Source organism: Camelus ferus, chromosome 6 (genome assembly GCF_009834535.1).
Source record: "Camelus ferus isolate YT-003-E chromosome 6, BCGSAC_Cfer_1.0, whole genome shotgun sequence".
Taxonomy (NCBI): Eukaryota; Metazoa; Chordata; class Mammalia; order Artiodactyla; family Camelidae; genus Camelus; species Camelus ferus.
Window position 1 is genome coordinate 69,900,068 of NC_045701.1, and position 20,998 is coordinate 69,921,065.

Sequence of the window (20,998 nt, forward strand, 5' to 3'; positions counted from 1 at the left end):
GTGCTGTGCTGCTCAGGCCCCCGCAGGAAACGACGGGCTGAGTTCTGCAGTTGTTGCAGGTGCTGTCAGTAAACAGTCCTTCTGGGCAAACCTACCTTGGAAACTGTCCCATCTGAAGAAAGCCACCTTGCCTGACGTCACACTCCTTTTCTGAGTGGCCCACATCCAGTGACTGATTGATAAACAGGTATAAAAGCCTGACCCTTTGTCCCCACTTAGGTTAACTCTGAAGGGCATCTTGGTGCTAGTCCCCACCTTGGGTTGGCCCAGACTGTCATTTGGGCCTGCATCACAGCCTGGCCTCCCCGCTGTTGAGCTCTGCCTTCTGTTCCCTTCCTTAAATGTTATCCCAAGAGCAGCCTTAATGTACCGCACTAATCTCTCTGAGTGGTACCCAGCCCACGCAGTATGTGTGTGTGTGCGTAGTTCTGTCTTACAAGTAGGCACATATGGGTGTGGGTGTGTTAAGGCCCTCCATGCAGTGACCTAGAGGCCGGGCTGGTCCCTCTGCCAGCCCAGGCAGGCTCCTGGGGGCCCGGGACCGAGAGGCTATTGGGGATTTCATGTTGAGGCTAGGGGTCTGAGGCAGGCAGAGATGGTTTCCTCCCCACACCACCTGTGAGCAGCCCCCAGTAGGGAGATATGAGGGACTCGAGAGAGGCCATCAGGGGATTGGGGCTCCTTGGTGCTCCAGGCAGCTCAGTAAAGCCTCAGTCACCCTGGCTCACGTTCCTTCCTCCTGACCTCCAAGGCTCTCAAGTCTAGAAGGGCTCTTTCTTCAGCATGGACCTTGCCTTGCCTTGCAGAATCAAATAGATGCCATCACCCTGCATCCAGGCTACTCCAAGCAGAGAAGTCCTCCAAGCCAGAGTGGCTACTCCTCCTCCTAAGACCTGGATGTGGGCGTGTCCTCTCAAGAAGGCTCCTGGGGGCCAGGAGGGCTTGAGGATGGAGGTCAGCCTTGCGGAAAGAATGGAACACAGTTGAGGTGGAGGCAGGCAAAGGACAGTAAGAGGCCCAGCGGGCACCAGGTGTTACATAAATGTTTATTACAAGGATAAATATATACAATAATGGGACATTAAAACTGCTGATCCTGGGCCTGTGAGACCAAGGGGTGCAGGGAGTGGAGGGCTGGGTAACTCCTAGGGTTGGGGAGATGGTGGGACAAGATGGTGGATCCATAGCTCCAAGCTCTGGATGGGGCCTGGGAATGACCAGATCCCCAGATTGTGCACAATGAAATCCTATAGCTTGAACCCCAATGAACCTGCCCTCCCAATGCGCTTCCCTCTTGCCTGCCTGGATGTTCCCTAGTGGCTGAGGATGTTGAGTGCAGCTCTGAGCAGGGGTGCCAGTGAAGAAGCTTCAAGGCTGACCAGGAGTCCACTGCTGACCTCCGAGGAATCAGAGGTCAGAAACCTCATTGGCCTTTCAGAGGAAGGCCTGACCTTCTTCTCCTTTGAGTTTGGCTCCAGCCTGCATGCTGTAGGCATAATCCAAATAGTGTGGAATGCCCCTCCTTGGGAGGTTTCTGCCATATCCCTACCCACGAATACTAAGAGTTATCCCTTAGTATCCCTTAGATACATTCTCCTCACTCTTGCTCACCTCCTCTAGGAAGCCTTCCTGGGCTGCTCAGCTGCCATGCCAAGCCTGCGTCCCTCCCCTCATCTACGCTCACTGCTTAGGATGAGAGCTGCATTCCCACAGGGCTGGACTGAGGGCCCTGCTCTTAGTGGCTGCTGGGCTGATGGCACTCTCTCGCTATCTACTTGGGATGGTGCCAGCTCAGAGACCCCCAGGAGGAGCCCAGGAAAAGATGATGGGGGCAGGGAACAGGGGCAGAGTGGGGAGCTCTGTGTGGTCCAGCAATATTTCAGGGCTCTCCTGGCTCTCTATCACGTCTACCTTTCGTCCCTGCACAGAGAAGCTCCAAGAACCTATCCTTGGTGCAAAGTTTACATGCCTGAGACACCCCTTCTTTACCTAGAATCTACACTGTCTTACAAGCCCACAGGAGATATGAGCCCCCTCCAGAATCAGAAAGACCAAAGGGTCCCTATGTTTCTGTGTATTTCCCTCTTGGCTGGCCGAGGCCAGCCAAGAGTTGGGGAAGTTCAGGTGCTCCCCTGGTGGAGACTCCTCTGGGCTGAAAGGGCTGGGTCAGGTCCTCTGCCCCCTATGCAGCCCTTTCTTTCCCTGTAATCTGTTCTTTCTCTGAGGAGAGGTTAGGTAGTGGGCTGCCTGTAGGGCAGACCCTTTAGGGAATGAGCAGAATGGGGTGAGCTCCCAGCCAGAGGCAGGGTCTGCTTGAAGGGCCTGGTGGGCAGCCTACCCTCTCCTGCTTCCCAACATGGCCTGGCCTGGAGAGGGTGCCCTTGGCCCTGCTCTGGGCTGGTTGCAATGGGTAAGAATTGAAGGTTGTGCCCCACAGGCTGCAGCCTGGGAGGCCTCCTCCTGACAAGACACCCTCATCAGTTGTCTGCAGGGGCCAGGGCTTCCCAGAGAGTCTGCAACCCCGAGCCCCCTACCTCCTCGGGCAGAGCGGTGGGGTCAGGATGCCAGGCCTTCCTGGCCACTAGCTATGGCCATTCTGGGACATGTAAGCTGCCAGAGCCACCACCACGGCCACATAAAGACCAGTTCCTACAGCGATGGAGAGTGTGGCCAGGAAGAGGGCCCGGCGGGAGGTGGTGCTGGCCAAGCGGAAGTCCCCCTTAGAGATGGCCTTGCTGGTCTAGGGAGAGAGAGACACTGATGAAAGGGAGCATCACCACGGCCAGCAAAACAGCCCCAGCCCGCCAGGCCCCTGGCCCCAGGCCCCTCAGGGGAGGGGAGAGGCCAGAGCAGAAGCCCTGGGCCCCACTGGCTCTTACCCCCTGGGAAAAGTAGAAGGCGGCAATGCCCAGTGGCCAGAAGCAGCAGAGCATGGAGAAGATAGTGAGACCCAAGTGGTCCCTGGGAGGCAGCGTAAGGAAGTTGTCTTCACTTTCACTCTCTGTCGAGGTTGCATCACTCTGTAAAACATGAGTGGGCTTCTGTGACCTGGCCTAGGATCACCCACTGGCAGCGAGTCTCATCTGCCATTGGTGGGAGTGTGGGTTGGACCCAGCACTCTCTGCCAAAAGCCTTGACAATGGCCCAGTGCTTCCACCCTTAGGAATTTACTACCAGGAAAGAATACAAGTATACACATACAGGAATGTTCATCTTAGGAGAGTAATTGTGAAGGATTAGAAAAAAATCTCAGTGCCGAATGACTAGGAGATTGAGTTAGTAAGTGATAGAAGAATTTACAGTGGGATACTATGTAACCCTTAAAAACCACCTTGAAGAAAAAAGTTACGTGGAGCAATACGGAAATTTGCTGCTTAAAGAGGAGCATTTGGTAATAGAACTATGTATAGCAACATCTCTTTTGGAGAGTAGGGTAGGAAAAAAAATATGAATAAAAAGGGCTAGAGGATCATCCACTGAAATAATAGTGATCTCTGAGTGGTTTTCTGTATTGAGTTTAAATTACTTATATAATTAAAAAACAAAGAACAACGTGAATTTCCTCAAAGACTAAATGTCCATCGATGGATGGATGAATGGATAAAGACAATGTGACCGATGTATCTACATCTATATGCACAATGGAATATTATTCAGCCATAAAAAGAAAGAAAGCCTGCCATTTGTGACAACATGATTCTTGCTGCTTTATGCTAAACAAGTCAGACAGAGAACAACAAATGCCATATGATTTCACTTATATGTGGGATCTAAAGAAGCTGAACTCATTGAAACAGAGAGTAGATTGGTGGTTGCTAGGGGCTGGGGAGTGGGGGAAATAAGGAGATGTTAATGAGTACAAACTTCGAGTTATAAGAGGAATAAGTTCTGGGGATCTAATGTACAGCATGGTGTCTGTTAACAATAATGTATTGCATACTTGAAAGTTTCTAAGAGAGTCAATCTTAAATGTTTTCACTGTAACAACAACAGCAAAATGGTAATTTTGTGAGGTGAAGGACGTGTTAACTAACCTTATCGTGGTAAACTTTTTGCAATATGTACGTGAATCAAATCATCACATTATATACCTTAAACTTACAAGTTACATATCAATTGTATCTCAATAAAGCTGGAGAAAAACAAGAACAAAAATGCTATTAAAATTAAAGAGTCATAATCTTTGAAAATTGTGAATCACTATGTTGTACACCTGAAACTTATATAATATTGTAAATCAATTATACTTCAATAGAAAGATACTCTAAAAAAAGTCCTAATGCAATAAACATTAAAAAAAAAATTAGTCAGCCCAAGCTAGTGTTTCTCGAAGCGTGGACAGCAGCCTGTGTCAGAAGTGCCTTTTCTTTGATGACATGCAGATTCATGGGCCTGAGCCAGGCCTATGGAATCTCAACACCCAGAGGCGGGCCTGAGAATCTGCATTTTAAACACATGGACTCACCTCCTCCTCCTCCTGGTCATCCTCTTGGCCTTGCAACTCCTCTTGAACCCCATAGGACACAGTCTGGATGGTGACATCCTCTTCTGCTGGGCCAGCTTCTGTGGACTGCTCCGTAGGCCCAGCCTGGGGCTCCCTGCTCTCTGTGAAGCTGGTCTCACAGCTGCCTGCCCTGGGCTCCTTGACCTTGTCCCTCCCTAGGAGGCAGCTGGGCCTGTACCAGGCCTCCACAGCCAGCTGCAGGGACCCTGGGTCCAGGAGCTGGTGGGCATGAGCAGGGCCAGCACTGCCCAGGAGGTAGGAGTAGATCTTCTCCTGGCACGGCCAGTGGGGAGAAGCCTCGGGATAGGGGTAGGAGCCGGGGAGGTGCGCGGGGTTCCGAGGCAGCAGTGGATTCTGTAGCTCACTCAGACTCTCCATGGTTCTGGGGGCAGTTCCGGGGAGGGGAACCCCAGAGCCCTGAGACTTGATGGCCAGCTGAGCAGTCCTCAGAGAGCCTGCTGGGAGAGCAAGACAGACTGACACTGAGGCCAGGATGCTGGAGGCAGGGCTGGAAGTGGTCAAGAGCACAGGCTCTGTGGTCTGACCTGCCTCAGACCCCGCCTTTACCACCAGCCTAACCGCGGGGCCTCAAGCTGGCTGCTCAACTTCTCAGAGCCTCCGTTTCTTTGTCTGTGAATCAGGGAGAGCAGCAGTACTTACCTCATAGAGCTGCTTCATTCATTTATCCACGCAACACAGTTATGGAGCATTAGTGATGGTCAGGTACTGTGCAGATGCTGGGGATGCGATGGTCAGAAAGGCAGGAAGTGAGGAGAGGAAGAAGGATGCAGACTTGTCTTCCCGGAGCTTACAGTCTGGTGAAGACACCTGCCCTGAAGAAGTATAGCAGAGGGTGTAAGAATGGACAATGGATAGAACTGACATAGAGGCGCAGGGGAGGGTTTGGAGCTGGGATCTGAGGGAAGAAGACGAGTTGACAAGATGAGGGGGGAAGGAACATATTTCCTGAAGAGGCCGGACAAAGGATGGTAGGTCTGGGAGCCTAGGGGAAGGCTGGTGTGGCTCAGGGTACAGAGATGTGAGACGGAGCGTGGGGTCAGACCGTGCAGCCCTGTTTAGGCCTAAGGGGCCTTCAGGGTTCTTGGCAGGGGTGATAGGATGAGATCTGGGTCCTGAAGCTTTATCCCATGACTGTGTGTGGGGAGTGCCCTGGAGAGGGCTGACCATGACGCCACGCTTTGCCATGGCTTCAGGTAAGCTGAGGACAACTAAGACTCAACAAGTAAGGCAGATGGAGAAAAGAGGGGGAGAATGTCTTGGGAGATATTAACAGGACTTGGTAGCAGGTGGGATTTTGGGTTGAGGGAAGATCTGTTTTAAGGTTGGATGGGATCACGCTTAGCTCATAGCACGGCACAGGCCACATGGTCACAGAAGTCAGCTCTTCCTGGGTGAGGATGCTTCTCCCCAGGTATGGCCTTAGAGGGATGCACTTTGGCTAATCTCACTTCTAAGGCAAATTGTGGGAAATGGGGCAAGTCCTCCTGGGTACTGAGGTCTGGACTTGCACATGCCAACTGGAAGTGTAGACACACCCAAGGGCTGCCTCTTCCTCCTTCAGCCAGCCCTGAGCACCCACTATGTGCCCTTCCCAAGAGTATAGCAGATGCCCAGGGCTGGCTGAAGGAGGAAAAGTCAGCCTTTGAATGTGTCTACAACAAATCCACAGTCGGGGCGTGGCAGGTAGAAGTGGGGTCTGCAGAAAGAGTAGGGGCAGGCCAGGTGGCTTGAGAAGCCCTGATCTCCAGGAACATCATCTGTAAAGTGCAGTCGACAATCCCTGCCCACAAGGTGTTTTGTATTTTGTTTTAAATGGAGAAGTACTGGGGATTGAACCCAGGACCTCATGCATGCATGCACACTACCACTGAGCTATATCCCCTCTCCCCTACTAGATTGTTTTGAGGGTCGAAAGAGATGGCTGAGACGCAAGTATGTTGTAGATTGTAAGTGGGAGGGGCTGCTGTGCTTATTTCTGGGCTTCATAACTTGTCTTCACCCCGTCCCTGACCAGGGCCATTTCTGGCCTTCTATCAGGTGCTCTGCTAACAGTAAAAGGAAAACTGGGGGAGATATTTCGGTCCTCAGGGTTGGGTTTATCCTCCCCAGTCTTACTCTCCACCAAGAATTCACAGCCAAAGCCCGGCAAAGGTCATTTCTACTTCTGCCCCAAAAGGAGTGGCTGGATTTTCGAAAGCTGGTTCTTAGGGAAACTAAAGACAGAGCATAGCCCCAGAAATAATGTCCAGGGAGTGGGACAAAGCAAGGGGAGGAGGAGGGCCAGGCAAGCCTGGGGGAGGGCGGCGAGGGGGTGTCTGTGGCGGGGCTGGGCTCCCCTGGCTGGGCTGCTAGAAGGGTGGAAGTGGGCTGTTGCCTGCTTGGGGGCAAAGAAGCGAGGAGCAAGAAGAGGCTGCCCTTGTCTCAGAGGCTCTGAGCCCCTCAGAGGTGTGGCCCTGGGGCTGGGGCTCCAAGAATGTCTAACAAAGACTCCTGGAAGGGTGTAAAGAAGAGCATGTGGTCCAAGTGCCCAACTCTTCACCAGGGAGGGCACAGATGGTGCTGGAGGTACTGGACTGCCATGTGTCTGGAGGCTCTGTTGCCAAGTTAACCAGCTATGGCAGAAGCTTCTCCACATGCAGAGAGGAGGGCTGAGAAATGGCAGAGCTTAGGTCACTACTCTCCAGTGCTGACAAATACAGGGGCCTCACTACTTCTCCCTCCTCCTTCCTCTTCAGGGGTCAAACATGCAGGGAGCCCCTGAGTGACGTGGAGGGGCTCTTCCCTCCAGGCGAGGAGTGCCCAAGGCAGAGGCCTCACTGGGCCAAGCTCATGCCCGGGCTCCTCTGGGTAGATTCCCAGCAGCACTGGGCTCTCTAATCCCCGAAGGCATCTTCTGAGCCCCTGTCACAGCCTCCCCCACCACCAGCAGATGTGACCCACAGATGTGGAGCTGAAGGACATGTGACGATAGGCTCATAGGTCTGAGAGTTGGGTGCACTGAGTTTCCACTCTGGATCCATCCCCCATTAGCTTTTTGACCTGGCACAGTTACAGTCAGTTTCCCATCTGTAACAAGAGGGATTGGATTAAATGATCACTGATGTCGATGGTGACACTAACATTCCATGATCCCATAGCTTCAAGAAGCACTTCTATTTCACAGAAATGACATCCCCCTACTCACCGCCCTCTTTCAGTAGTCAGGAAAAGATGAGCACACTCAGAGCCCAGTGAGCTCAGTTGCCACCTTCCCTACCATGGCCCCTCCAGCTGGTTGAGGGAGGCAGAAGAAATGCATGACGTCTGTTTGCCAGACGAACTGTGGGGCCATGGAGTCTTTGCCTGATTTCTCAACTCCCCCTGGGCTGCCCTTCTCCGAGCCATGTCCCTCCACCTGCCCCCTGCTGTCACTCATCTTGCCCACCCTCTGGGCTTCCATTCATGTAGGCATAGGCACACAGGTGACTTTCTGAGGGGGTAGGGTTGGGGGGACCAGCCCCAGGGCCCTCAGAACAAATGAATGCATCAAACTCACCCCTGCCCCGTGCCCTGCCTCGCCAGGAGGCCAAGCTCTAATCCTCCAGAAGGAAAGGAGGGAATCAGGCTTCGGAGCTCTGGAGACTGCAGGAGCATTTGCAGGGCATTTGTCCAGGGCAGGTAGGAGTGGTTGTGTCCCAACTCACCCCTCTGCTCCTACCAGCCACCCTTTCTTGGTCAAAGTACACCCAGCTGAGCCTCTGAAACCCAAGCCACACAGCCTTTCCTGGATCACCCCCTACCCCACCATGCACATACCCTAATCATGCCTTTAGGCAGAACTTCTCAGCACTTCAGGCACAAAGATGTATGATCTTGGATTTTCCACAATAAGGACAAACTGGAAAGCACCTGAATATCCAACAATCGTGGACAAGTTAAGTGAATTATGGTGCAAAAACACAGCAGTACAAGGCCTTCGAACAGGTTTGCAAAGAGGAATAATGTGAGAAAATGCTTTCTGCAGATTCAGTGAGAAGGAAGAAAAGAACACTGTATGCACGTGTAATCTCAACTCTGCCAAAATGTCAACAGTGATTATCTCCAGGGGTGGGAGCACAGGTGCTTTTCTTTTCTTTTTTTTTTTACACCATGTTTTTTTTCTGTTTTCCACATTTATTTTTTCCAATGAGTGTGCACTACTTTTGAACCAGAAAGAAATTAATAGATTTCTCCTGAGCCAAATTATCTAAAATCAGTTTAAATGCCCCAGGCTGGGCCGTTCCTTCTGGGTTTGGAGGCCAAGCACAGGATCGAAACCTGCCCCACCCTCACCTTAATATGCACAGACAGGCACACAACACATGCACACACACACACCTCCACTTCCGTAAAGCAACCAAGTTAGGGGCTGCAGCACCCACCTGCTCGCAGTCCAGCCAAGGGTCACAGTTCTCTAATGGGTCGTATTCTTCCCATAACCTGCTAAGGCCACCCAGGAGTTCAATGAGCTGACCCTAGGGGCCAGCCCTGAGTCCTGGTCAGAAGTCCTGGCCTGATCCTTTGGCCTGTTGCTTAGGGCTGCTTCTCTCTGCTCCCTGGAATAAGGGACCAGAATTCAAAGCAGAGCAATTTTCATCTCCACCTCTGCTGCCTGGTCTGACCTAGACTGTGCGTCCTTCCAGGCTGTGTGTGGTACTGTGTGTGGTACTGGGCACAAACACTTGCTGGTGAGCATGCCTCTGTGAGTGTGTGTGCGCACATGTGCACTCTGTTCCATGAGATGTCTGGGATTCTGAATGTAAAAAGATTGTTCCAAACTTGTGGTTGTGGCTGGGGATCTGGGCCCCACAAGAGGAGAGGGAGACAGGTGGATCTGTGAGGCCACAGTCCCTGGCTTTTTCCCTTTTGAGCTGAGAACAGGTTTTCCATAACCTGATTTAGGGAATGAGACCACACTGCCACCTCCCAGACTAGGACAGAAAGCCATCCAGGAATCCACTGGAGTCCAAGTGCAGCTTCCCACTGGAATCTAGTCATGCAGTGTAATATCAGTTGGCTTATCTATAAAATGTGTGGAAAGGGTAGGAGGAGTCGATTTTTAACAGCTCAGCTCAATACGACCCTGGGATTCTACTGGGAGAAGAAGAACTTCCATTTATTGAGCTTTTTGTCACATGTCAGGAATTGAACTGTTCTAAATGCTCACTTTGACTCTATAATTCTAGTGGGAGAATAGCCATAGGACGGAGGGCTTCCTTTTCAGAAATTACAGACCAACTTGCGCTACACCAAACCTGCCAATGAGAGCTAGAAAAGCCAGGGAAAAACACGAAGGCATTGAAGAATCACCAAGGAAGCAAGAACTTGAGGGGCCAAAGCACCAAGATTCCAGGGGGAAGAGAACACAGACAGGTGAGCCTGACTTTGGCACCACTGGCTCCTTCTAGCAGTATCAGGGGCCAGGAGAAAAACCAGAGTTTGGGGCCTGTTCAAGACGAAGGGCCCCGGTGAGAAGATTCATCAGCATCACCCAGAGGACTTGTTAAACCCAGACTGCTGGCTCCCACTCTCACAGTTTCTGATTCTGGGATGGGGCTGGAGAATTTTCATTTCTAGCAAGTTCCTAGGTGATGTTGAATCTGCTGGTCCAGGGACCCACTTCAAGAACCACTGCTCCGATAATCCCTGAAAGAAGAGTAAAAGAATGTACAACCAGGAAGCTAATAGATGGGGGAATATGAAAGAACGAAATACTTATTTATCCAAAATGAGGCAAGAAAAGATAGAAAAAATGGAATATAGAACTGACCAAGACAAATAGAAAACAAACAAGATGTTGGATATACACCCAACTATATCAGTAATTATACTGAATGTGAATAGAATAAAATTGCCCCAAAAAGACAAAGATAGTCACATAGTATGTTATTACATTTATAAGAAATTCTAGAAAAGCTAAAACTATAGTGACAGAAAGCAAATCAGTGGTTGTTGAGGGCCAGGGTTAAGGGATACACTGTAAAGGAGCATGAGGACCTTTTGGAGTGATGGAACTGTTCTATACCTTGATTGTGGTAGTGGTTACATGACTGTATGTATTTTTACAAAACTCACTGAATTGTACCCTTAAAATTAGTGATTTTTTTGTATGTGTATTGTATCTCAAAACTCATTAAAAAAAAAGACAAAGACTAGATTTTTAAAACAGCAAAATCCAACTGTATGCTGCTTATAAGCAATGTACCTTAAATTTAAAAATACAAAAATGTTTAAAGTAAAAGTATGAAATAATAATAAAATCTCACACTAAGTTCTTACTGTGTTCCAGGCACCGTTCTAAATGCTATATATTATCTCAGTTAATCCTTACAGTAACCCTATGAAACATTCTCTCCATTTTATAGATAAAGATACTGAGGCATAAGAAATAAACGCCCACAGGCACACAGCTGGTGAGTGGTGAGCTGGACACAAGCCCTGGAAGTCTGACTCCAGAGTCACTGTGCTCTGGTGTCACTCTGTGTTGGCTGCCATCTATTGAGTGCTTTCTTTGTTCTGAACACCAAGCCAGGTGCTTCAAATGCAGTATCTCAATCCTTCCTCTTTCACATGGTGGGCAACTGCAGCTCAGAGAGGTTAAATAGGGTTTCTGAGATCACACAGCTGGAGAGTGGCAGAGCCCCAGTTGACCCAGGTCTGTCTGATCAGAGCTCATGCTGGCCCAGACAACATCCAGTTCTCTGGGATCAGTTGCAGGGGGTGGCTTAGAGATTTGTTGTGTGCCCTACCTGGTGGACTCTGAAATGCCTGGGAAGAGGCACCACGAACACTGTTAAAAAGAGACCACAGGGAGGGACAGTGTGATGTGGGACAAGGAGGTGGGTCATTATCCTTGGGATGGGGCCAGTAAAATTATAGTGGTTATTATTTACTGCATCCTTACATGAGCCCCATGTTTCACACACTTTATCTCAAAACTGTACAACCACTGATGAAGTTGGCTGTTAATATTTCCCATTTTTCAGACGAGGAAACTGAGGCTCAGAAAGGTTAAGTAACATGCACAAGATTAAACAGTAATAGACCCTGGATTTGAACCTAGGTTTAATTGAGTCCAAAGCCTGGGCTGTCATTTACTACTCCTTTCAGAGCCTACCTTTCATAATGTGTAGAGGAGTATGGTAAACGGTGTGGGTGTGAGAGTGGTGAGGACTTGGCTTTGAAAGGGTTAAAACCAGACGCTCAGTGAAGGGAGTGGGAAATGGGAGTTTTAGGAAGAGATTAAGAGATTTGGGGTGATTTGGCAGCCCAGGGGTGGCTACATAGATAACCTTAAGATCTGGCTTCAAATAAATATAGAGCCATTGTGAAGAAGCTCAATCGCTGACCACTGTTTCTCAGTGCAACAAGAGAGATTGCTTCTAATCTGATAGATAAAAGCCAGAACTTCCTAGCAGGGCAGGAGATTAAATAGAATTGATTACAATCCAGGGAAGAGGTGCCTTCTTTAAGAATAGGCGCTAGACCATCCTCTAGGCAGATAATATGTAAACTGCTCTGTAAATTGTGAAGTGCTATAACTTTGATGGCTGTTGGCAGATAGCTTGGGGCTGGGCTTGATGATTTCTGGCCTGGAAGCTTGGAATCATGGTTGCAGCTTGTATCTGATAGTAGAGAGAGAAAGAGTCCAGGGTCAGGGGTGGGTAGAGGAGGTGAGGCTGGCAGAAGCAAGGGAAAATGGAGAATTTAGCTTTCTTTTCTTCAGTTTGCTTCCTCAGGAAGCAAACACAGTTGATTATCCTTTCTCTCTCTTCCGTCTCCAAATGCTCCTAACTCTTGACCCTTCCTAATGGCACTTAAACATATTGTAGTTTCTCTGGTTTAAAAAAAGAAATTGTGATGACTATAAAACCTGACAGCCTGACATTTCTCCCCATTGAGAGGTAGGGGTCTATGTCCCTCCTCTCTAATCTGAGTGAGCTTGTGACTGCTTCAACCACAGAGCACAGCAAAAGTGATGCTATGTGACTTCGGAGGCCACATTATAAAAGGCCATGCATCTTTCACCTTGCTTGCTGGAACACTCACTCTTGGAGCCTTGAGTCCGCCATGCTGGATAGGCCATGTGTGTGATGCTGTGGTCAATGGAGCCTGCTGAGCCCAGCCTTCTGGTCATCCCCAAGATGACAGACATGTGAGTGAAGCCATCTTAGATTGTTTGAACCAGCCCATCTGTTTGCTGAGTACCACTGGGTGACCTCTGTCCATGTCACACAGAGTGGAATAATTACACAGCTCAACCCTGCATGAATTTCTGACCCCCAAATTCATGAGATATAATAAACTGTCCACTGTTTTAGCTGCCAAATTTTGAGGTAGTTAGGCAGAAACATATAACTGGAACATCTGTCCTCTCTGCCATTTTCCCCCTTTGGCTCCTGTCCTCTCTCTCTCCTTTACTTCACGGTCATGCTTCTCAGAAGCATTGTTTCCACACACGTCACAATACTTCAGCTCTCAGCTCAAAATTCACTTTCTCAGGAAGGTCATCCCTACATCCTCAGCCTAGATTTAGCTTGCTTGGTTATCTGCTCTCCAAGCTCCAGCTCTTCCTCTCAAGGAGTTTATCACAGTCTCTATTTATATACGTGTGATTCGTTGATTAGTCTTTCTTCCTCATCAGATCTTGTGAGCTTCAAGAGGGTGGGAATTGTGTCTACTTCCTCATACTTGCAGCCTCTTGTCTGACATATAGTAGGCACTCCATAAACAGTTGATCTCATGAATGAATGAGTGAAATAGTGAATGGGTGAGCTAGATGTGCTGAGGCTCCTCCTTAAGAAAGTACTTTCCAGGATCTGGGATGGATGGAGCACATCTGGCTGGGGCACATTTAGTTCTGCACAACAAACATTTCAAACTGGTTCAGACCAGTTCTTGGAATGCAAAAATAAACAAGAAGTGGTATCTTCTCTGAGGAGGGATGGGAAACACAGACTATCAAATACAAAGTTTCCTTGCCATGGTGTAAGTTGTGCTAGCAGGACATGGAGTGTTAGGGTTGAATTGGTAAGGGACTCCTATCCTGAGATGAGAGTGAAGGTGACGGTGGGAAGTAGGAAGAGGCTTTTAGAGTAGGGGACATCTGAACTGAGTCTTGAAGGAAGAAGATTGGTCATTATGTGAGACAATGAGAAAAGAGCATTTCCAGCAGAGAAAACAGCACAGAAGCCTGGGGAAGTGGTACAGAGGGGAAGCCAGGTGGCCTGGTATTGATGGAAGGAGGCAAGAGAGGTGGGAAGGCCTCCTACTCCTTACAGAGAAGCTTTTTTCTTTGGGCAGTGGGGAGCCAAAGATGGTTGTAGCAAGGAAGTGATATGGTCATATTTGTGTTTTAGGCAGAGCACTCTGGTTGGCAGCAGTGGATAGAAAGGATTTGAGGAGTGTGAAAATGGAAGCTAGGAATCCTGTTAAGAGACCATTGTAAAAATGCAGGCAGGAGAGGATGAGGAGCTGAACCTGATCTATGACAAAATGGATTGAGGTGTAGTTAGGGGGCTAAATGAATAGGACTTTGCAGTTAACTAAGAGTAAGGGAGAGGGAGGAGCAAGAACGACTTCCAGGTTTCTGGTTTTATCAGCTATGTAGAAGGTGATGCCACCAAGTTAGACAAAAAGTCTATGGGGAAGTTGCTGGTTCAAGCAGGCAGCCTGAACACAAATGACCACCTCTGCTCCATCTTAAGCTTCCATTAAAATGATAGGACATATATTTTCAAAAGAACAAAATCACAACAAAACCGGAAAACAGAGAAGAATATCAGTGGACCAGAAACACAGAGGCATTTCTAGAAGATAAAAAGCAGATGAGATTTCTTATTGAATAAATCAGTACAGAGAAACTTTCAAATACAAACATCAGAGGTAAGAACAATTCTCATTTAAAGGAGAAACCTATTAGGGAAACAAACTTATCCAACTTCAGAGGAAATCCACACCAGCTGCCTATGCTAGTGAACACCTTCTTTATTCATTAATTCTGAGTGAACAACAAAAGATAATGAAAAATAGCTATATAAAAATAAAAGAAAGATTAAATAAACAAACAGAAAATTGACCCATAAGATTCCTAAGTCATTCAAGTTATAGAAAAGACCTTTAACTTTTTTTTCAATTCATATCCTCAGAGAGATGTAAGAGGACATTGCATCCATAAAACAAGAACAAGCTGCTATGAAAGAGGAACAATAAAAGAACAAAAAAGTGTTTTGGAAATTGAAAATAATTGTCTAAATTTTCAAAAATTCAGTGGGGTAAGTACAGTGGTAGAGCACACGTTTAACATGCACAAGGTCCTGGATTCAATCCCCAGTACCTCCATTAAAAAAAAAATCACCCCCCCCCAAAAAAAATTCAGTGGAGAAACTGGATAATAGAATGGACACAAAGACTAACTTTTTAATATAAAAGAAAAAGTTAATGAAATTTCCCAAGACAGAGCAAAAAGACAAAAAGATGGAAGATACAAAAGTTAAAAGACATGGAGGAGAGTCCCAGGAGGCCCAACATCCACCTAATAGGAGTGTCATAAAGATACAATAGAAAGATTCGAGGAGAAAAATAATAAAGAAGTGAAAGCAAAAAGTATTTCCTGAGCTGAAAAAAAAAAAAGAATATTTAGATTGAAAAGGGCTACCAAGTACTAACTGGGAAAAATCACACACACACACACACACACACACACACACACACACACACAGAAGAGCAGAATGGGAAGGAGAAATCGATAAGTTTGGTTTTGAAGTGCTTTTGGGATACGAGGTTAGAAACTCCCCTGGCAATTGGATGTATGGAGTTGAAGTCCCGGGTAGTGGTCAGGGCTGGAGAGAGATCTGAGAATGACTGAAGGACCTACAGAGAGTGAGAAGAAGAGGGCAGAGAGAGAAACCCAGGAAAGAGAGGTAAACAGCTGGAGCACTTCCCAACTCCCATGAGAGTCTTCTTAATTGCTGTTTTCCTGGGAACATCAGTCTACCCTCTTTTTAATCCATTGCCACCCTGGGCTCCTGTGGGCTGGACTGGTCTCTCTTAGAACATAATCCACTTGCCTAGGGGTTGGGTTTGGGGCTGAGAAAGGTGAAAATTGCTGGGAGGATTAAACTGGTGACACCACTACTCAAATTAGTTTGTTTTCAGGTGGAAATCAGATCTTTATTCTTGCTGAAACAACCTGTCTCTCCACTGAAGCAGCTCATTCCCGACCACTTATAAGCAAACAGCGGATCTAATGGTGGAAGATAACACATCTAATGGAGAAGTGGAGCATCAGGCTCTCATTCCCTGCTTGGTTTGCTTGGGGCAGAGGGGTGAGACTGGTGGGGAGGGGATAGAGTGGTTGGTGGCAGCTGCAGGGAGAATGGAGAAGAGAGGATAAGGGAAGAGGCAAGAGAAGAGAGGACCTCAATACAAAGAGCAGAGATGAGATCAGTCTTTAGTGTCCCCTGGCTTGCAGCAGAGGGGACCTTGCTCCAGGCAGGCTGTCCACCAAACCCCTGAGAAAGGAAAGGAGTTGTAAAGTGCCAAAAGTTTAGAGCTCTGGGATGTTTCTTCTTCCTAAATTGTAGCCTGTTCCTTCTGCTTTTTTCTCCCTGGAGTGGTGTACTTTAGGGTTGAAAGTCCCTCTAGGATGCAAAGATGAACTGACCTTTTGAATTGGAAAGTAATTAATAATGTACAGATTTCTCCAGATATTCTCTGCCATTTTGTGTGTGCCACAAGGGGAAGGGGCCTGCATGTCTGTATTTCAGTTTCAATCTCTTTCTTACACACACACACACACACACACACACACCATTTCTTAATGACCATGTCACACTGATCTCTCTTCCTCAGATCTCCCTGCCACCCACCCCACCTCGCCACCAGCCCCAGGTAACCTGAAATCAACCAATCATGTGCCAGGGTTGACTCTCTTCTTCCCTTGGAGGCCTTGCAAAGGTGGTCAGAGTAGAAGCCTCAATAGGGAGGGGTCTGGAGAGCCAGATAAGAAGTAGCCAGGGGGTAGTATTCCTGGTTGGGAGAGGAGCCAGATGTGTCTGCCTCGGTGACCAGAGGTGCCCTGAGCCCTGACAGTTCTGGGGGTGGGGTGTCCACCCAGACAGCTGCAGAAAGAGGGGTGGTACATTGTTTTAGCCCCAGCAGCAGACCAGTCTTGCAGAAAATAAAGCCCCTTTCTATGCTTTCGGCTGCCACTGTTGTCGTCACTTTGTTATGAGGGTTAGTGACTGTCCATTAACTCCAGAGAGCTGATTCTCGCTAGTGCTGCACCAACAGCTGGGAGCCAGAAAGTGCTGACATGGGGGAGGGGTTGATTCCCCCACCCTGGCTGGACGCTTGCAGGGTAAGTCAGGGAGGTCACTGGCATGGCTTACTCAGCTCTACCCAAGTGCCAATTAGCTAAGGTTTTTCTGAACATAGCCAGGCCTGCCACAGTTGAGAAAAATTATTGTCAGAGAGGCTCATTTTGTTTTTGTATATAAAAAAAACCTCCCCACCAGGGATAGATCTATCCTGACTCTCCCCTCCTCTAGTCTTAGGAGGAGGATCCAAGCCAGGCAGGGTCCCTGGGAGGAGATGGCCAAGGACTGGCTACTTGCATGGGATGTTGTGGGGGGAGTGCTTTCCTGGCCTCTTGGCTTGGATGCAGAGGCCCTCCCAGCTCAGCAACTCTGTACACCCTCATGGCTTTCTCAGGGAAATAAGGAACAAGGGAGATCTTAAGAAAATACCAAAAACATAAATAGCCTTTTCTGTTTCCTTTGCTCCTTTCCACTCCATTAATAAAATCCCATTCTTCACAGAAAGGACATTAACTTCCTTTTCCAACCAGGTTAATGAAGCTGGTACTCTGTGTTCAAGGAGAACTGGGGATTTGTAAGCTCAGGACAGCCCTCAGAGAGCCCCATAGGACATCAGGGCTTGGAATCTTAACATTCAGCTAGTCCAACCTTCTTCTTTTACAGATGACAAAATTGAAGCCCACAGAGGGGAAGGGAGCTGCCTGCGACAGTCTGTGGCAGATCTGGGACCAGAACACAGGGCTCCTGACTTCCAGTCAAATGCTTTTATTCTGAGCTATTTTAAAACTTCATTCTCTTATTTTACACCCAATTACTGAGTCCTTACTATCTTGCAGGTGCTATGGGGGTGGGGAGGTGTGGAGGAAAGCAAAGAGATGAAAACAACACAATCCTTGCCTTCAAGGAGCTGTTTCCCTAGATCTGTGATTCTTGGAAAAAAAAAAACAAAAACAAACTGTGAGTCAGACTCTCACCCTATATTGTCCTCTATAGGTGATGATGGAAGAAGAGAAGGGGAGAGAACCCTTTTGTCAACTCAGGATTTATAAGCTGGGCTTCACTGACTCTGGAACCCCAGGAAGGCCAAGGACAAAGAGAGCCACGGCCAGGCTGGGAGAAAAGAGGGTAAGGGTGGCAATGATCAGGTCACAGCCAGCAGGCCTGGTAGGTGGATGGAAATAGTGACAGCAGCTCACACTGGTATGGTGACATACAGTTGACAAGCCTTCAACCCCAGACATTCTTTCATTGATTCCTAAGGCAGCTCCCTGAGGTGAACAGAGCAGCTACCTTATCCCCACTTTAGGTGTGAGGAAACTGAGGTTCAGAGAGCTCAGGTAACTGGCCTATAGCTGGTAAATGCCAAATGCCAGCACCCAGCCAGGAACTCCTAGTCTAGTGCTCTTTCTACAACTGGCAGTGGAGAAGTTGTGCTGGGTTGAGAGGATGAGGGTAAAGCAGTGGTCAACCACAGGGACAGGCCAATCTTCCTCTACGCAGTTTTATTTTGATCGCCACATTCTGCTACTCGGAGAACTCTGTTCCGAAGAACTGGAAGCACTTTGCAAGCCTGAATGAGCTCATTCAGCACACTCTTGCCAGAAAGAGGGAGGACTCCAAATGGAGATTCTGTCTAAGGTCACCAGTATTCAGTCACATAATGGAAAACAGGACTCAGGTTCCCCAACTCTGCCCTCATGCACCAAGCAGTGTGATGCAAAACTAGCCTCCTTCCATGAGAGTCAAGAGGGCCACAGAAGAAAATTGAGATATCTCCTGGTAACTCCTTCTTTCTCTGGAGAAATGGGTCTGGCCCATCCCTTGACCCACCGGCCATTTCTGGGGCAAAGAAATCTTGAGGCATCCACAGCCATCCCAGTTACCCTGATGAGCGGGCTTGAAGGAGGAGAAGGGAACTTAGTGAGGCTGGCTCAGATTTCCCTAGTGTCCCAGAACCTTGGTGGGGACTGGGGTACCAGGAGCCCGGGAGACTCATAAATTCCTTGTGGGCAGGGTGTCTCAGAGCTGCCTGAGTTCGGAGTCAAGGCCTGGTGGCGTAGGGTCAGGGTACCCAGGTGCCTGTCTGGGCCCCAGTCCCTCAGGGTCCTCCCAGCATCTCCAGCATGTAGGGAGAGGGGGAGGGTTGGACTTGGCGCGATCTCGGGCTGCCAGCAGGAAGTAAGAGCCCCCATCCCCGAGAGGGGTCCCTCTGCCCTCCCCAGTTCAATCCCGGCTTGGTGCCTAGCTCTGCGCTCCCACTGCGCCCCCAGACGGCTCCTTACCTGTCCCGCGGAGAACAGTCCCACCTCCTCTTCGGGGCTTGGGGGCTCGGCATGAGCTGGTGAGCGACGGTGCCCCCGCCTCGCGGCCGCGGTGAAGCTCCTAGAAGGGCGCCTGTTCTCCCGGCCCCGGGTCCCTGCCGCCGCCGCCGCCGCCACTGCTTCAGCACCGCGGACAGCTCCCGCTCGCCACCCGCCGCCGCTGCCGCCACCCGCCCAGCCCGGCGCGGTCCCGGGAGCCCCGCATCATGACCCGGCCCCGCCGCCGCCGCGCAGCCCTCAGCCCAGCCCGAGGCGGCTCCGCGCAGACTTGGGAGAGCTGCGAGGAGGGTCCCCCGCCTCCCTGCCTCCCTCCGCCGCCGCCGCCTCCCTCTCGCCTCCGTGCTCCTTTCTACGCTCCGGAATCAGCCCACCAGGCACTCCGGACCCGCTCCGGGGCGGGGCGGGGCGGGGCGGGAAGTCGGGGGAGCCCAGAGGAGGCGGTGGAGCGAGGGGCGCGCAGCTGGAACTGGTTTCTCTGGTTCCTGGAGCTGAGACCCCTTTCCCAGCCCTTTTCCTCACCCTGTACCCGCATTCCCCCAGAAGCGATGGGCGGTGCTCCGTCTTATTGAAGCATTTTGGAGCCCCTAGGCTCCCAAGCCCTGAGTTTTAACATTATCTGCCCTAAAAAGAAAAACAAGCAAACAAAAAGCACTTATTGAGCTCCACTACATACCAGACACCCTGCTGGCTTTTAATGTTTTAAACAAATATAATCTCATGTAATTTTCTTAAAAACTCTATGAGGCAGCATTTTTTTTTTTCTATTTTACACTTAAAGATGCCAGGCTTATAGGGATTAAATTTCTTGATTTAGAGATAACAGTGCTGTGCTGGGAAGTGCATAGGCTTTAAAGACTGTGGGCCTAAGATTTAGTCCTAGAGTCTCTCTTATTAACTACATAACTTTGAATAAGTTACTTAACCTCTCAAAGGCTTAGGTTTCTCCTTAGCAAAATGGGGGAGCTGAATCACCTCATAGGGGTCATATGAGGACAAAGTGAGGTAGCATATGTGACACATTGGCCCCAAATAGGCCCTCAGTGGGTGAGTGTTCCCCTCAGTTCTCCCATAGGGGTACCTGGTATTCTCAGATATCAGCCAGGGTTTCCAGCTGCTTTGTCTCCCTGACTGTGCTGCTTTTTATCCAATCCCCCACCTCTGTTCCTTTTTTGAGCATGGGGATATCCTCATCTTGAATGTTATGAGTGGATGAGGATTTTTTTTTTTTTTTAACAAGGTCTTGGGTCTCACCTTAGTACCAGGAAGTTGGGAGAGGAGAGGATTCTCATTTTCTGAAGGTAAATAAGGGCCTGCAATGTAAACCCAAGAGAAAGCTAAAGTTGGGGCTGGGGATGGAAGGAGGCACTGAGAACCAGGCTCTGGCAGTGGGAGTCCTCCCTCCCTGAGCTAAGGATACCATAACACAATTAATGACGGGCTCCAGAACCCCCTCACTCTCGCATGAAGTGGAGTATCTGGACCAGTTTCATTTAGCTCCTAGCATGCACTGTAGGAACTAGGAGCCCCCATCATGGAGCTTGGATTTCCTTCTCTTCAGAGATGGGCAGAGAACTCCCTAAGCCTTGTGGTCTGTCTCAGGGCTGGTAGTAGTGTTTAACCTGTTGAGTGTTAAATATATTCTTGCTATTCTTGCCCCCGCCCCATTAGAGTGGAAGCCCCAAGACTGGGAAGGCTCCTGGACCACTCATCCTGAGGCCAATACAGCCGCTGCACTGACCCCTCTCCCCACAACACACACACAAGACACTGTCCCTTGAGTCTATGTGCCCTCTTGCACCTTTGCTCCCATCTGG

General features: G+C 49.2%; 1 protein-coding gene across 2 annotated transcripts; it reads right to left on the bottom strand.

Moving 5' to 3' along the window:
• Window positions 1-1,033: 1,033 nt before the first annotated feature.
• On the bottom strand, window positions 1,034-19,323 carry SYNDIG1L (synapse differentiation inducing 1 like). Of its 2 annotated transcripts, none has more exons than XM_014559060.2 (5): window positions 19,146-19,323; window positions 5,165-5,337; window positions 4,466-4,959; window positions 2,880-3,020; window positions 1,034-2,740 (listed from the first exon to the last, which is right to left on the bottom strand). In XM_014559060.2, exons 3-5 carry the CDS (start codon window positions 4,880-4,882, stop codon window positions 2,582-2,584), a joined length of 717 nt encoding a protein of 238 aa, XP_014414546.1. In that variant the 5' UTR covers window positions 4,883-4,959; window positions 5,165-5,337; window positions 19,146-19,323; the 3' UTR covers window positions 1,034-2,581. The 2 variants fall into 2 exon arrangements, with proteins under 2 accessions (XP_014414546.1, XP_014414545.1); XM_014559059.2 differs by having other exon boundaries at window positions 4,466-4,962.
• Between the last annotated feature and the right edge of the window lie 1,675 nt (window positions 19,324-20,998).

Excerpts from the sequence above, each read along its gene's own strand:
- SYNDIG1L (XM_014559060.2), bottom strand. The coding sequence starts at position 4,882 with ATGGAGAGTCTGAGTGAGCTACAGAATCCACTGCTGCCTCGGAACCCC. Across the intron at positions 3,021-4,465 it reads ATGACCAGGAGGAGGAGGAG|AGTGATGCAACCTCGACAGA; the intron begins GTGAGTCCATGT and ends CATGTTTTACAG. Across the intron at positions 2,741-2,879 it reads CCTTCTACTTTTCCCAGGGG|ACCAGCAAGGCCATCTCTAA; the intron begins GTAAGAGCCAGT and ends CTCTCTCCCTAG.